General features: G+C 52.4%; 1 protein-coding gene across 4 annotated transcripts in view; it reads right to left on the minus strand.

Annotated features, from left to right (window-relative positions):
* Positions 1-3,913: 3,913 nt before the first annotated feature.
* LOC144485337 (NACHT, LRR and PYD domains-containing protein 3-like) overlaps positions 3,914-12,804 on the minus strand; it is a 74,183-nt gene continuing 65,292 nt past the window's right edge. For all 4 annotated transcript variants that reach the window (XM_078203536.1, XM_078203533.1, XM_078203534.1 and 1 more), the window contains 2 exons: positions 10,204-10,371; positions 3,914-6,670 (listed from right to left, as the gene is read on the minus strand). In XM_078203536.1, coding sequence (XP_078059662.1) covers positions 6,583-6,670; positions 10,204-10,371 — 256 coding nt within the window. In that variant the 3' untranslated portion in view covers positions 3,914-6,582. The remainder of the gene's footprint in view (positions 6,671-10,203; positions 10,372-12,804) is intronic.

Consider the following 12,804-nt stretch of genomic DNA (forward strand, 5'->3'; position numbering starts at 1 on the left):
GCACCGTGCACAGTTCCGGTCTTCCTCATCCCCTCGGTTAGACCACACTCGGAGCACCGTGCCCAGTTCCCGTCTCCCTCTCCCTCTGTTAGACCACACTCGGAGCACCGTGCACAGTTCCCGTCTCCCTATCCCCTCGGTTAGACCCACACTCGGAGCACCGTGCACAGTTCCGGCCTCCCTATCCCCTCGGTTAGACCCACACTCGGAGCACCGTGCACAGTTCCGGCCTCCCTATCCCCTCGGTTAGACCACACTCGGAGCACCGTGCACAGTTCCCGTCTCCCTATCCCCTCGGTTAGACCCACACTCGGAGCACCGTGCACAGTTCCGGCCTCCCTATCCCCTCGGTTAGACCCACACTCAGGAGCACCGTGCACAGTTCCGGCCTCCCTATCCCCTCGGTTAGACCACACTCGGAGCACCGTGCACAGTTCCGGTCTCCCTATCCCCTCGGTTAGACCACACTCGGAGCACCGTGCACAGTTCCGGCCTCCCTATCCCCTCGGTTAGACCCACACTCGGAGCACCGTGCACAGTTCCGGCCTCCCTATCCCCTCGGTTAGACCACACTCGGAGCACCGTGCACAGTTCCCATCTCGGTATCCCCTCGGTTAGACCACACTCGGAGCACCGTGCACAGTTCCGGCCTCCCTATCCCCTCGGTTAGACCACACTCGGAGCACCGTGCACAGTTCCCGTCTCCCTATCCCCTCTTTTGGACCACACTTGGAGCACCGTGCACAGTTCCGGCCTCCCTATCCCCTCGGTTAGACCCACACTCGGAGCACCGTGCACAGTTCCGGTCTCCCTATCCCCTCGGTTAGACCACACTCGGAGCACCGTGCACAGTTCCGGTCTTCCTCATCCCCTCGGTTAGACCACACTCGGAGCACCGTGCCCAGTTCCCGTCTCCCTCTCCCTCAGTTAGACCACACTCGGAGCACCGTGCACAGTTCCCGTCTCCCTATCCCCTCGGTTAGACCCACACTCGGAGCACCGTGCACAGTTCCGGCCTCCCTATCCCCTCGGTTAGACCCACACTCGGAGCACCGTGCACAGTTCCGGCTTCCCTATCCCCTCGGTTAGACCACACTCGGAGCACCGTGCACAGTTCCCGTCTCCCTATCCCCTCGGTTAGACCACACTCGGAGCACCGTGCACAGTTCCGGTCTCCCTATCCCCTCGGTTAGACCACACTCGGAGCACCGTGCACAGTTCCGCTCTCCCTATCCCCTCGGTTAGACCCACACTCGGAGCACCGTGCCCAGTTCCCGTCTCCCTCGGTTAGACCACACTCGGAGCACCGTGCCCAGTTCCCGTCTCCCTCGGTTAGACCACACTCGGAGCACCGTGCCCAGTTCCCGTCTCCCTCTCCCTCGGTTAGACCACACACAGAGCACCGTGCACAGTTCCCATCTCGGTATCCCCTCGGTTAGACCACACTCGGAGCACCGTGCACAGTTCCGGTCTCCCTATCCCCTCGGTTAGACCACACTCGGAGCACCGTGCCCAGTTCCCGTCTCCCTCGGTTAGACCACACTCGGAGCACCGTGCACAGTTCCCGTCTCCCTATCCCCTCGGTTAGGCCCACACTCGGAGCACCGTGCACAGTTCCCGTCTCCCTATCCCCTCGGTTAGACCACACTCGGAGCACCATGCACAGTTCCGGTCTCCCTATCCCCTCGGTTAGACCCACACTCGGAGCACCGTGCACAGTTCCCCTCTCCCTATCCCCTCGGTTAGACCACACTCGGAGCACCATGCACAGTTCCGATCTCCCTATCCCCTCGGTTAGACCCACACTCGGAGCACCGCGCACAGTTCCAGTCTCCCTATCCCCTCGGTTAGACCACACTCGGAGCACCGCGCTCAGGTAGGGACCCACCTCAGATAGGGGACCATTTCCAGCGGCGAGCAGAACACGGGGCGACGGCAGATTTTGCGATACACCCCATTGGTCAAATCGCTCTCGCTCAGGTCCACCCAGTTGATGACAAACTCCGTGCCGTCCCACGCGAAGCGGAAACGTTTCTGTTCAAGCTTTGTAGGATTCTTCAATCTCTGAGGCGAGGGGCTGAGGGAGGAGGAGGGAGGGGGAGGGAAAACAGAGGCACGCACAGATTAACGAAAGGAACCCACTCCCATGCCTCTGCCGCCATCGAGCGCGCAGGAATGTGCAAATTCGGGGCACGAATCAGCCATTCCGCCCCTCCACCTCTACTATCCCATTTGATAAGATCAGTTTGTCCTCTCCACCCTCCTCCCCGCCATTACCCCTTGACCTCCCCCTCCCCTCCCCTCCCCTCCCATCCATCCTCCTCTGCCCCTCCGTCCCCGCTGCTCTCTGTGGGGGAATGAATCCCGCAGACTAATCACTCTCTGAGCGAATCTTCCTCATCTCCCTCTTCAATGAGATCGGAGAGTCGCTCCTCCGTGCAGCTTTTGACATCCTGAGTAGGATAGGCGTGTCAAACTCCTTGGTAGGCCGAGATTGAAGCCTAGTCTCTGTGTATCACAACTCACACAGGGATGGAGTGGGGCCTAATTCCTTAATAGGCCCAGTTTGAAGCCTCAGCCTTGAGGGACACTGAGGAGGTACTCTTTCTCTCTGGGCTCCCCGGCGCAGTACAGCCGCTCCAGTTGGTGCTGGGCCAGCTCCGGCAGGCTGATCCACTTGGCGGGGCGGCGTCGGAGCAGCTGCCAGTGGTAGGGGAAGCGGGTGTGGTGACGAGGGCAGCTTGGACCCAGCTCGCACTTGCCCAGCAAGTGTGGCTGGCAGATGTCCGAGTGCCAACACTGGTGGACGTGGAGGCGGGGCGGGCCGTCCGAGGACCCCCGCGGGCAGCGCTCGGAGGGGGGCAGGGGGGGAGCAGGGGAGGGGACAGGTACGGGGTGGAGTCATCTGGTTCGACCGGGCCTGAGAGAGGGGGACAGGGAGAGAGTAGAGGGGGGAGAGGGAGAGAGACGGGGGAGGAGAGAGAGAGGCGGGGGGTGGGGAGAGAGACGGGGGGGTGGGGAGAGAGAGGCCGGGGGGGGTGGGGAGAGAGAGAGGCCGGGGGGGTGGGGAGAGAGAGAGGCCGGGGGGGTGGGGAGAGAGAGAGAGGCGGGGGGGTGGGGAGAGAGGCGGGGGGGTGGGGAGAGAGACGGGGGGTGGGGGGAGAGAGAGACGGGGGTGGAGGTGAGAGACGGGGGGTGGGGGAGAGAGACGGGTGGTGGGGGAGAGACGGGGGGGTGGGGGGAGAGAGACGGGGGGTTGGGGGGAGAGAGACGGGGGGGTGGGGGGAGAGAGACGGGGGGGTGGGGGGAGAGAGACGGGGGAGAGAGACGGGGGGGTGGGGGGAGAGAGAGACGGGGGGTGGGGGGAGAGAGACGGGGGGGTGGGGGGAGAGAGACGGGGGGGGGGGGTGGGGGGAGAGAGACGGGGGGTGGGGGGAGAGAGAGACGGGGGGTGGGGGGAGAGAGAGACGGGGGTGGGGGAGAGAGAGATGGGGGGTGGGGGAGAGAGAGACGGGGGGTGGGGGAGAGAGAGACGGGGGGTGGGGGAGGGAGAGACGGGGGTGGGGGAGAGACGGGGGTGGGGGAGAGACGGGGGGGTGGGGAGAGAGAGACGGGGGGGTGGGGGGAGAGAGACGGGGGGTGGGTGGGGGGAGAGAGACGGGGGGTGGGTGGGGGGAGAGAGACGGGGGGGGTGGGGGGAGAGAGACGGGGGGTTGGAAACTTATCAGCCGTGATTAAATGGTGGAGGAGACTCGATGAGCAGAATAGCTGAATTCTGCTCCTGTATCTTATGGTCTTTTCAGTTTCACGCTCACTGTTAGCTACAGTATTTACACTAGTTCCCCCGCTCTTTATTAGCTTGTGTCCGTATTAGTTTCAGCATTCCAATGATTCACAATTAGCATTTAACTGATTAACCAATAAGTATTTAATTCTAAATAACTACAGTTATACATATTATAAAATTAGGAATATCCATTACAATTACAGAGCAGCAACATTAACCCTTTCTCTTCCAAGACTCAATAACACAGATCATGTCACATCCTGAGCAGTATTCAGTTAAAACTAGCACAGAGCAGACAACACAATAAAGTTAGTTTAAATTGACATAATAGATGATATGAGCAGTTTGTTCTGAAGAAATGATATTAATTTGAAAGTGATTAATTCATAGTCTTTGAAGAATTTCCCCGATTCAATGTGAAGCTTTTAATGGTGTAGAATATCTACCCACTTTTCAGCGCCGGCATCTGCAACTGTCGATGGATGAAAAGCAACAATCTGACAAACACCAGGTAATATCTGTCACGGTAAAATAAACAGTTTGATAAATAATGGGAATATCTGACATCATGCATCTGTCCTGAGATCTTTGGGATAATCCAAAATAAATCATACATTCAGAAATTAAATAAAGCTGAGGTGAGTGTGCAGGGACAGACTGAAATTGTGAATTCTAGCTTTCTATGCTCTCGCTCTGTATCTGCTCAGTGAGATATAAGGAACAAGGAAAGAGGGAACAGCATTTCCGAGGCTCCGATCCTGTGCAATCCCGCGCCAGTGTTCCTGTGTTGCTTTCGTTCCAGGGATGTCAGTTTCAGAGGAAATGTTATCACTGTTGTCCAACTTAAATCATTTGGTTGTGGGGTGCTGAGAATTCATTAACCTCTGTAATGCATGGGTTTGTGATGTGTGTTTCTGTGGGTGTATGGCTGCGTGTTATGTGTATTTCAGAGAGATTCTGTGTTTCTCTCTGTAAGTCTCTCTGTGTCTCAGTACGGGTTAGGTTGATTGGCCAGGTTCAAAATTGCCCCTGAGAGTCCTGAGATGCGTAGGTTAGCGGGATTAGTGGGTAAATATGTGGGGGTAGGGTCTGGGTGGGATTGTGGTCGGTGCAGACTTGATGGGCCGAATGGCCTCCTTCTGCATTGTAGGGTTTCTATGATTTCTATGATGAGTGTGGAAGTGTCTGGGTTTGTATGTGTGTGTTTGTGAGAGTATGTATCTCTGTGCCCGTGAGCATGTGTGAGAGTTTGTCAGTGTGTGAATGAGTGTGTGGGTGTCAGTTTGTGTGTGTGTGCCTGGAGGGATGTGTGTAGGATGCACAGATGCGTGTATGTGTATGATTATGTGTCGTTTTCCATGATTGTGCCTCTCTGTGTGTTGCTCTGTGTGTCTCTCTGTGAGCGTGTGTGTGAGATTGTGATTGTGTGTTTTTGTGTGGGAATGTCAGTGTGTCTGTGTGATTGAGATTATAAATCAGAAACACATTCCACCTTTGGATTGGAATCACTTTAATCAACCTGTGCATTTGGGATTGTAACAGTTCCAGAAATAATTGCAGTTACATTTACCGTGTGTGTGTGTTGTGGGTTAAGGAATGGAAACCCTGCTTCACCAGAGTCAACACTGAAACTGTCCCAGATAAATATGTGGGAACTTTTATTGAGGTTGATAATTGGCAGGGTAAACGGGGGGCGAGAGTGGAATGAGAGAATTTGGATTCCAACTGAGCTGCTCTCTGTATCACCAAAACCTGTGCAATTGGAAAGCAAGAGTTGCAAAAGGGGAATAGTTTGTTTGGAAATTATTTTCTGTTCGAACACGGACAAAATGTGATTGAAGGTTGTAATTGTGTCTCAAAATGTTTGTGTTTCCAATTTTCAGAGAACCAGTCTGTGAGATTGAGACAATTATCTTGGAAACGTTAAAAGAACCGTTTGCAAGATCCCCTGTGTAAGATTAAACACTGAATGTCTGACACAGGAATTACAGAGTGCAGCAGAGTTTACCCACTCCCATTCTGAATGGGATCAGTGTCTGATAACTGCACCAAATGTACACATTACAGTCTGAGATCATCCCCAACTACAATCTCCAGACAATATCTCCCATAGGGAATGGGGGAACAGAGTTCATGTACAGTGTCTGGTGATAAAAGGGTTAATTCACCAGCCGGGGTTCCTGCTGCAAACTCCAATCCCTCTCAATATTGTTCAATATTCACGCTGCAGGAACCGGTTCCCAGATGCAGACATGGGACTTACTGAACTTGTCTGAGGCTCACAGAGAGCAGCGCCTGCAGTAGCTGTGAGCCGCCAGCAGGTGGTGGCATTGTGTCACTTTAATCACCAGATAGTGAAAGAGGTTTTGAGGAGAGGCTGGTGGAGCCTTTAATTCATTCACAGAGACAGAGAGGAAACTCTGACAAGATTGACCAATCTGCCCCCTGCTGGGTACTGTCAGAATCACACACACACTGTTCTCTCTCTGGAGAATGATCTCTGCTGCTCCATTTTGAAAGGAGGTTGAAGACTCTGTTGCTGAGAACACTGACAACACATTGCTGCTTAAACACTGGTTTGCAGCAATCTTTCCTTCAATGTGGAGACTAAAACTACAACAGTTTTCCAGCTGGGAAACCAGGTAAGCAGGGAAATCAGTGCCAGGCTGGAGGGGCTGATGGAATAGGGAGGGAGAGGGGCAGGAATGAAGGGTTTGGAAGGAGCTGTCGAAGATCTTCACAATTCAGGATTTCACTGTAACCGGTGGAGCAGCAATGTTTATAGATTGAAATGTTCACACTTTCACACTCAGTCCCGGTCTGGATTCCCGCAGCAACTCCAGCTGTCTCTTTCCATTTGGACTGAACTGATTTCCCCACAGCCTGAAACAGAGTAAAGATGAAACAGGAAATAAACAGATTGAACAACAGAGTAAATAACAGGAGACTGGAGTTAATGGGACAAATCTTCTGGTCTCTGGATCGCCAGAGGCCAGACACACATCTGAAGATGAGCATCGGGACCCTGTGGATGTCCTGACGCACTGATCTACCTGGGAATTGTCCCAGAGGTATTAACTACTATTGGGGAACTCCCCTGCTGCAGTTAGAGTCAGATACTTGGGACAGATCCACAAAGTTTACCTGGATAGTTACTCAGGTAATGTTAGACAGCTCACCGCCTGGGCTAATACCTGAATAGCACACCCGAGTCCCCCAATCACTTCCCACTGATCCCCATACTCCACCTCCCACAATCTGACTAGACCCACTCATAGAGTCACAGAGGTTTACAGCATGGAAACAGGCCCTTTGGCCCAACTTGTCCATGCCACCCTTTTTTAAAAAACACCCGAAACTACAGTTCCACCCATATAGACTCAGTGGCTGAACTCTCGGATATATCCCCCCTCAGTACGGCCGTGATGCTTTCCCTAATCAAAAGTGCAACTCCCCCTCCTCTCTTACCTCCTGTTCTATCTTTCCGATAGCACCTGTACCCTGGAACATTGAGCTGCCAGTCCTGTCCCTCCCTTAGCCATGTTTCAGTAATTGCTATAATATCCCAGTCCCATGTACCCATCAATGCCCTGAGTTCATCTGCCTTGCCCGTCAGGCCTCTTGCATTGAAATAAATGCAGTTTAATCTGGACTTCCCTTGCTCTCTGTCTTGCTTCTGTCTGATCTGTCTGGTACTAGGATTACTGACACTGCCTTTACTAATTAATGTGCTCTCTTTAACTTCCGTGCTGTCCTCAAACTTCTCTTCTGTCTCCCGACTGCTTTGGATCCCACCCCCCGGCCAACCTCGTTTAAACGCTCCCGAGCAGCTCGAGCAAATCTCCCCGCCAGGATGTTAGTCCCCCTCCAGTTCAAATGTAACCCATCCCTCTTGAACAGATCAGCCCTTCCCCAGAAAAGATCCCAATGATCCAAAAATCTAAATCCCTGCCCCCTGCACCAGCTCTCAAGCCAGTCATTCATCTGCCTAATCCTCCTATTCCTACTCTCACTAGCACGTGGTACCGATAGTAGTCCTGAAATTACTACCTTCGAGGTCCTACACGTTAGCCTTCTGCCTAACTCTCTGTATTCACATTTCAGGACCTCATCCCTTTTCCTACCTATGTCGTTGGTACCAATATGTACAACGACCTCTGGCTGCTCACCCTCCCCCTTCAGAATGTCCTGCAATCGCTCAGAGACGTCCTTGACCCTGGCACCAGGGAGGCAACACACCATCCTGGAGTCTCGATTGCAGCCACAGAAACGCCTGTCTGTGCCTCTAACTAGCGAGTCCCCTATTACTACTGCTCGCTTGCTCTTTGCCCAACCCTGTCCCACAGCAGAACCAGCTGTGGTGTCACAGGCCTGGCTGCTGCTGGTATCTCCCCCAGACAGGCTATCACTCCCGTAAATCATCTCTCCCTCCCCTCCAGCCCGACTACCTCCCACTAGCCCTTGAACAAATCTGACTAAACCTCCCAACTTGGCCTCATCCGTCCCAACCTCTCCTGACCTGACATAGAAACATAGAAGATAGGAGCAGGAGGCGGCCATTTGGTCCTTTAAGCCGACTCCACCATCCATCACAATCATGGCTGATCGTCCAACTAAAAAGCCTTATCCTGCTTTCTCCCCATAACCTTTGATCCTGTTCGCCCCAAGTGCTATATGCAGCTGCCTCTTGAATACATTCTTGACTATATCTCTGACTTAAACTGATTACTCAAGAAGCAACCCCAACCCACTACTCTCCAAAGCTAGAAACCAATCCCAACCCCCGACCACGCAACCAAATCTAACGAGACACCCAACATTACCAACTCCCAGCCACCATCCAAACTGCTGATTAACCCTCCAACCCAACACAACACAACTCGACCACCCTCCAGACACCCAGAACTAATCCTTGAACCTCTCCTCAGCTCCCTGACAAACCACTCATCCAGCGACACAACAACCCATTCACGCCCACAATCAACTAACACTTATGGAGCTCCCCGGGGTCACTGTGCTGTAAATAGGGTGTGTGCTCTCTCTTCCCCAACTCTGCTCTGCTCTGGTGGAGCTCCCCGGGGTCACTGTGCTGTAAATAGGGTGTGTGCTCTCTCTTCCCCAACTCTACTCTGATGGAGCTCCCCGGGGTCACTGTGCTGTAAATAGGGTGCGTGCTCTCTCTTTCCCGACTCTGCTCTGATGGAGCTCCCCGGGGTCACTGTGCTGTAAATAGGGTGTGTGCTCTCTCTTTCCCGACTCTGCTCTGATGGAGCTCCCCGGGGTCACTGTGCTGTAAATAGGGTGTGTGCTCTCTCTTTCCCGACTCTGCTCTGATGGAGCTCCCCGGGGTCACTGTGCTGTAAATAGGGTGTGTGCTCTCTCTTCCCCGACTCTTGTCTGCTCTGATGGAGCTCCCCGGGGTCACTGTGCTGTAAATAGGGTGTGTGCTCTCTCTTCCCCGACTCTGCTCTCATGGAGATTCCCGGGGTCACTGTGCTGTAAATAGGGTGTGTGCTCTCTCTTCCCCGACTCTACTCTGATGGAGCTCCCCGGGGTCACTGTGCTGTAAATAGGGTGTGTGCTCTCTCTTTCCCGACTCTGCTCTGATGGAGCTCCCCGGGGTCACTGTGCTGTAAATAGGGTGTGTGCTCTCTCTTCCCCGACTCTTGTCTGCTCTGATGGAGCTCCCCGGGGTCACTGTGCTGTAAATAGGGTGTGTGCTCTCTCTTCCCCGACTCTGCTCTCATGGAGATTCCCGGGGTCACTGTGCTGTAAATAGGGTGTGTGCTCTCTCTTCCCCAGCTCTGCTCTGCTCTGATGGAGCTCCCCGGGGTCACTGTGCTGTAAATAGGGTGTGTGCTCTCTCTTCCCCGACTCTGCTCTGATGGAGCTCCCCGGGGTCACTGTGCTGTAAATAGGGTGTGTGCTCTCTCTTCCCCAACTCTTGTCTGCTGTGATGGAGTTCCCCGGGGTCACTGTGCTGTAAATAGGGTGTGTGCTCTCTCTTCCCCGACTCTGCTCTGATGGAGCTCCCCGGGGTCACTGTGCTGTAAACAGGGTGTGTGCTCTCTCTTCCCCGACTCTGCTCTGATGGAGCTCCCCGGGGTCACTGTGCTGTAAATAGGGTGTGTGCTGTCTGTTCCCCAACTCTACTCTGATGGAGCTCCCCGGGGTCACTGTGCTGTAAATAGGGTGTGTGCTCTCTCTTCCCCGACTCTTGTCTGCTCTGATGGAGCTCCCAGGGTCGCAGTGCCGAAGTTCCTGGGAGAAATATGCAGCAGTTTCAGGTTGGGAGAATTTTTAAACATACCGGCAATCTGCTTACCATTGCTGCTGCTTGGAAGATTCAGGCCCATTTATATTTTAAATCCATTTATATTTTAATTGTTACACTAAAAATTAACACAAACACTCACCAGATCACCTCCAGACTCCTGCAGGTCAGTATGAGGCGGCGGAGAGCAGGGACAGATTGATCTGTGAAGGAGTTTGATCCCAGGGACAGAATCCTCAGTGACTGTTTTGTACTGAGAGCGGAGGCGAGATCCTCAGCACAAGAATCTGTGAGAGCGTTAGATCTGAGACTGGAGACCAGAGAGAGGAATAACAGGAATCAGGCTCAATCCCCAGTGTTTTAAATAATACTGTTAATAACAATAATAATGTATTGTATCACACATTCCAAAAACACAACTTGCATTTCTGTAGAATGAGGAAATACTCAATGCTGAAAATGAAATATAAATAAACTGGAAATGCTCAGCAGGTTCGCTAAATACATGTGAAGAGAGAAACAGGGGTAAAGTTTGAGCTTCCATTGGAACTGGGAACGGGCAGTGAATTGACAGGTTTGAAGTGACAGCGGTGGGTGGCTGGGGAAGAAACAAAGAAAGGACAAACTGGAATTACAGGAGTGATTAAATGATAAAAGTGATGATGGGACAGGACCATAATCACAGGATCCCCGTGTCCTTACTCGGAGTGGCTCGGGAGGGACATGGGATGGTCAGTGGTTTGGGAATGCAGTTTGTGGCGAGGTTGAAGATAATGGCTGTGATTTTACCTGAAGCTCTGAAGTGCCAGCATGGGGATTGGGAATGGGTGGTGTGTCCGTGTGGGCAGGATAGGCAGAGTTATGAAGGTGATATTGTCAGAGACGGACAATTAACGGCTGGCAGGCAGGGGGAGCTGCCCACTGAGGCAGCCCGGGCACGGGGCAGTCCCGGTTCAGGCAATGCTGGCACCATCTCCAAAGGCAGCCAGCAGGACTTTCAAACACAGCAGCTCTGGAGGGAGCAGCGAGGGAGCTCTGCTTATTGAATGAGGGGTTGAAATGTCAGAAAGCAGAGCAAGGGTTTCCCCCCAATCACTAATTCCTCCCTGGAGGGGCTCCTCCCGGCTGCTCAGGCTCAGAGGGAGGTCCTGTTCCCTCAGGATGGGAGGAGATTATCCCATCGGTACAAGCCAGTCTGGATGGAGATTGCTGGGAGGTGAGCAGGTTTCAGACACGTGGTTACAGAGTGGAAAAGGATCAATGTCCTGATGTGTTCTGCCACGGTGAGTGCAGCACAGCCCGATATGTGAATAAGGATGAGGGGGAAATTGTGGAAAGAACATCTCCACCCAGACACTGGCAATGCAAAGGACTTGCAGAATCTCACTGGCTGTCCTGTCTGGAGACAATACACATCTCTGTAACCTGTGCTTAATGCTGCCTTCTCTCACATTATCTGTCTCTTTAAGACCTGGTTGGCTGTAGGGATTCGCATTCTAATCAGTATTCTGGAACTTGATTTTGTGTCTCTGTGTCCTGTTTGAGAGCAGATTTCCACTCCATCTGACGAAGGAGCAGCGCTCCGAAAGCTAATGGTATTTGCTACCAAATAAACCTGTTGGACTTTAACCTGGTGTTGTTAAAACTCTTACAATGCAAAGGCAGCAGCATTGACTGTCAGAGACATGTCCGTTAGGCTGACACCAGCATAGGCTCGAGCAGGGCTGACCAACATATTCACTGGGCAAACACACGTCAATGTTTTTCTCACTCAAGCGGCCGATGAGTAAATTTCAGAATGATAAAGTTTGGCACAGCAGAAATTTCAATTAAAAACTAAACTGAGATATGAAAAGAAACAACTTGCTGAGCACAATAATGAGTAATAAATAAAGATGTTTATTAGAGTTTAATCCTCATCAATCACAAATTGTTTCTCTCCCACATTTGCTGCAGATCGGCTCAAAAACCTATCAGCAGCAAACATGGGAAAGAAACGGGATGTGATTGGAGGAGCAGCTCCATGCAGATTCTTCCATTCAAACTGAACTGTGTGACTGAGATTCTGGAAACTCGCTCCGGGGGCCGCATTGAGGGGCTTCGAGGGTCACATTCACCCCTTGGTTCACACGTTGGACAACCCTGGGCTAGTGCATGTGTCTGATGAGTGAGTAACAGTTTCTGTGTTTGGAAAGAGAGCAAACATCATCAGGGAACGAGTGAAGAAGAGTGGAGACATCCAGGTCTTGCCATCCTTACGCCAATGGAAGATGAAGTGCTGGATCAGGAAGGCCTGGGGGCAGAGTGGGTAATTACTGCTGGTGAGATGGGTTGAGTGGGTGGCCTAATGAATGGGCACAGGAGAGCGTCTGGTGAGGACAAAACATAGAGCTTGTTTATCCATCACTGGTCACAGAGAGCAGTCTGAAGGACGTATTGGGATAAGAACAAAATACCTAGGAGCAGCAGAAGGTCATTCAGCCCCTCGAGCACACTCCATCACGGCTGATCTAATTATAGTCTCAACTCTTTTCCCCGTAACCCGTGATTCGCTTCTCAATCCAAAATCATTCTTAACTCAGCCTTGAATATATTCAATGACTCTGCCGCCACGAGTCTCCAGGGAAGAGAATTCCACTGACCAGCCACCATCTAAAAATATAAATTTCTCCTCATCTCAGTCTTAAGGGACTGACAATTACATTTTAAAATCTGTCCCCTTGTTCTGGTCTCTCTTACAAGA

This window comes from Mustelus asterias, unplaced genomic scaffold, assembly GCF_964213995.1.
Source record: "Mustelus asterias unplaced genomic scaffold, sMusAst1.hap1.1 HAP1_SCAFFOLD_185, whole genome shotgun sequence".
Lineage (NCBI taxonomy): Eukaryota > Metazoa > Chordata > Chondrichthyes > Carcharhiniformes > Triakidae > Mustelus > Mustelus asterias.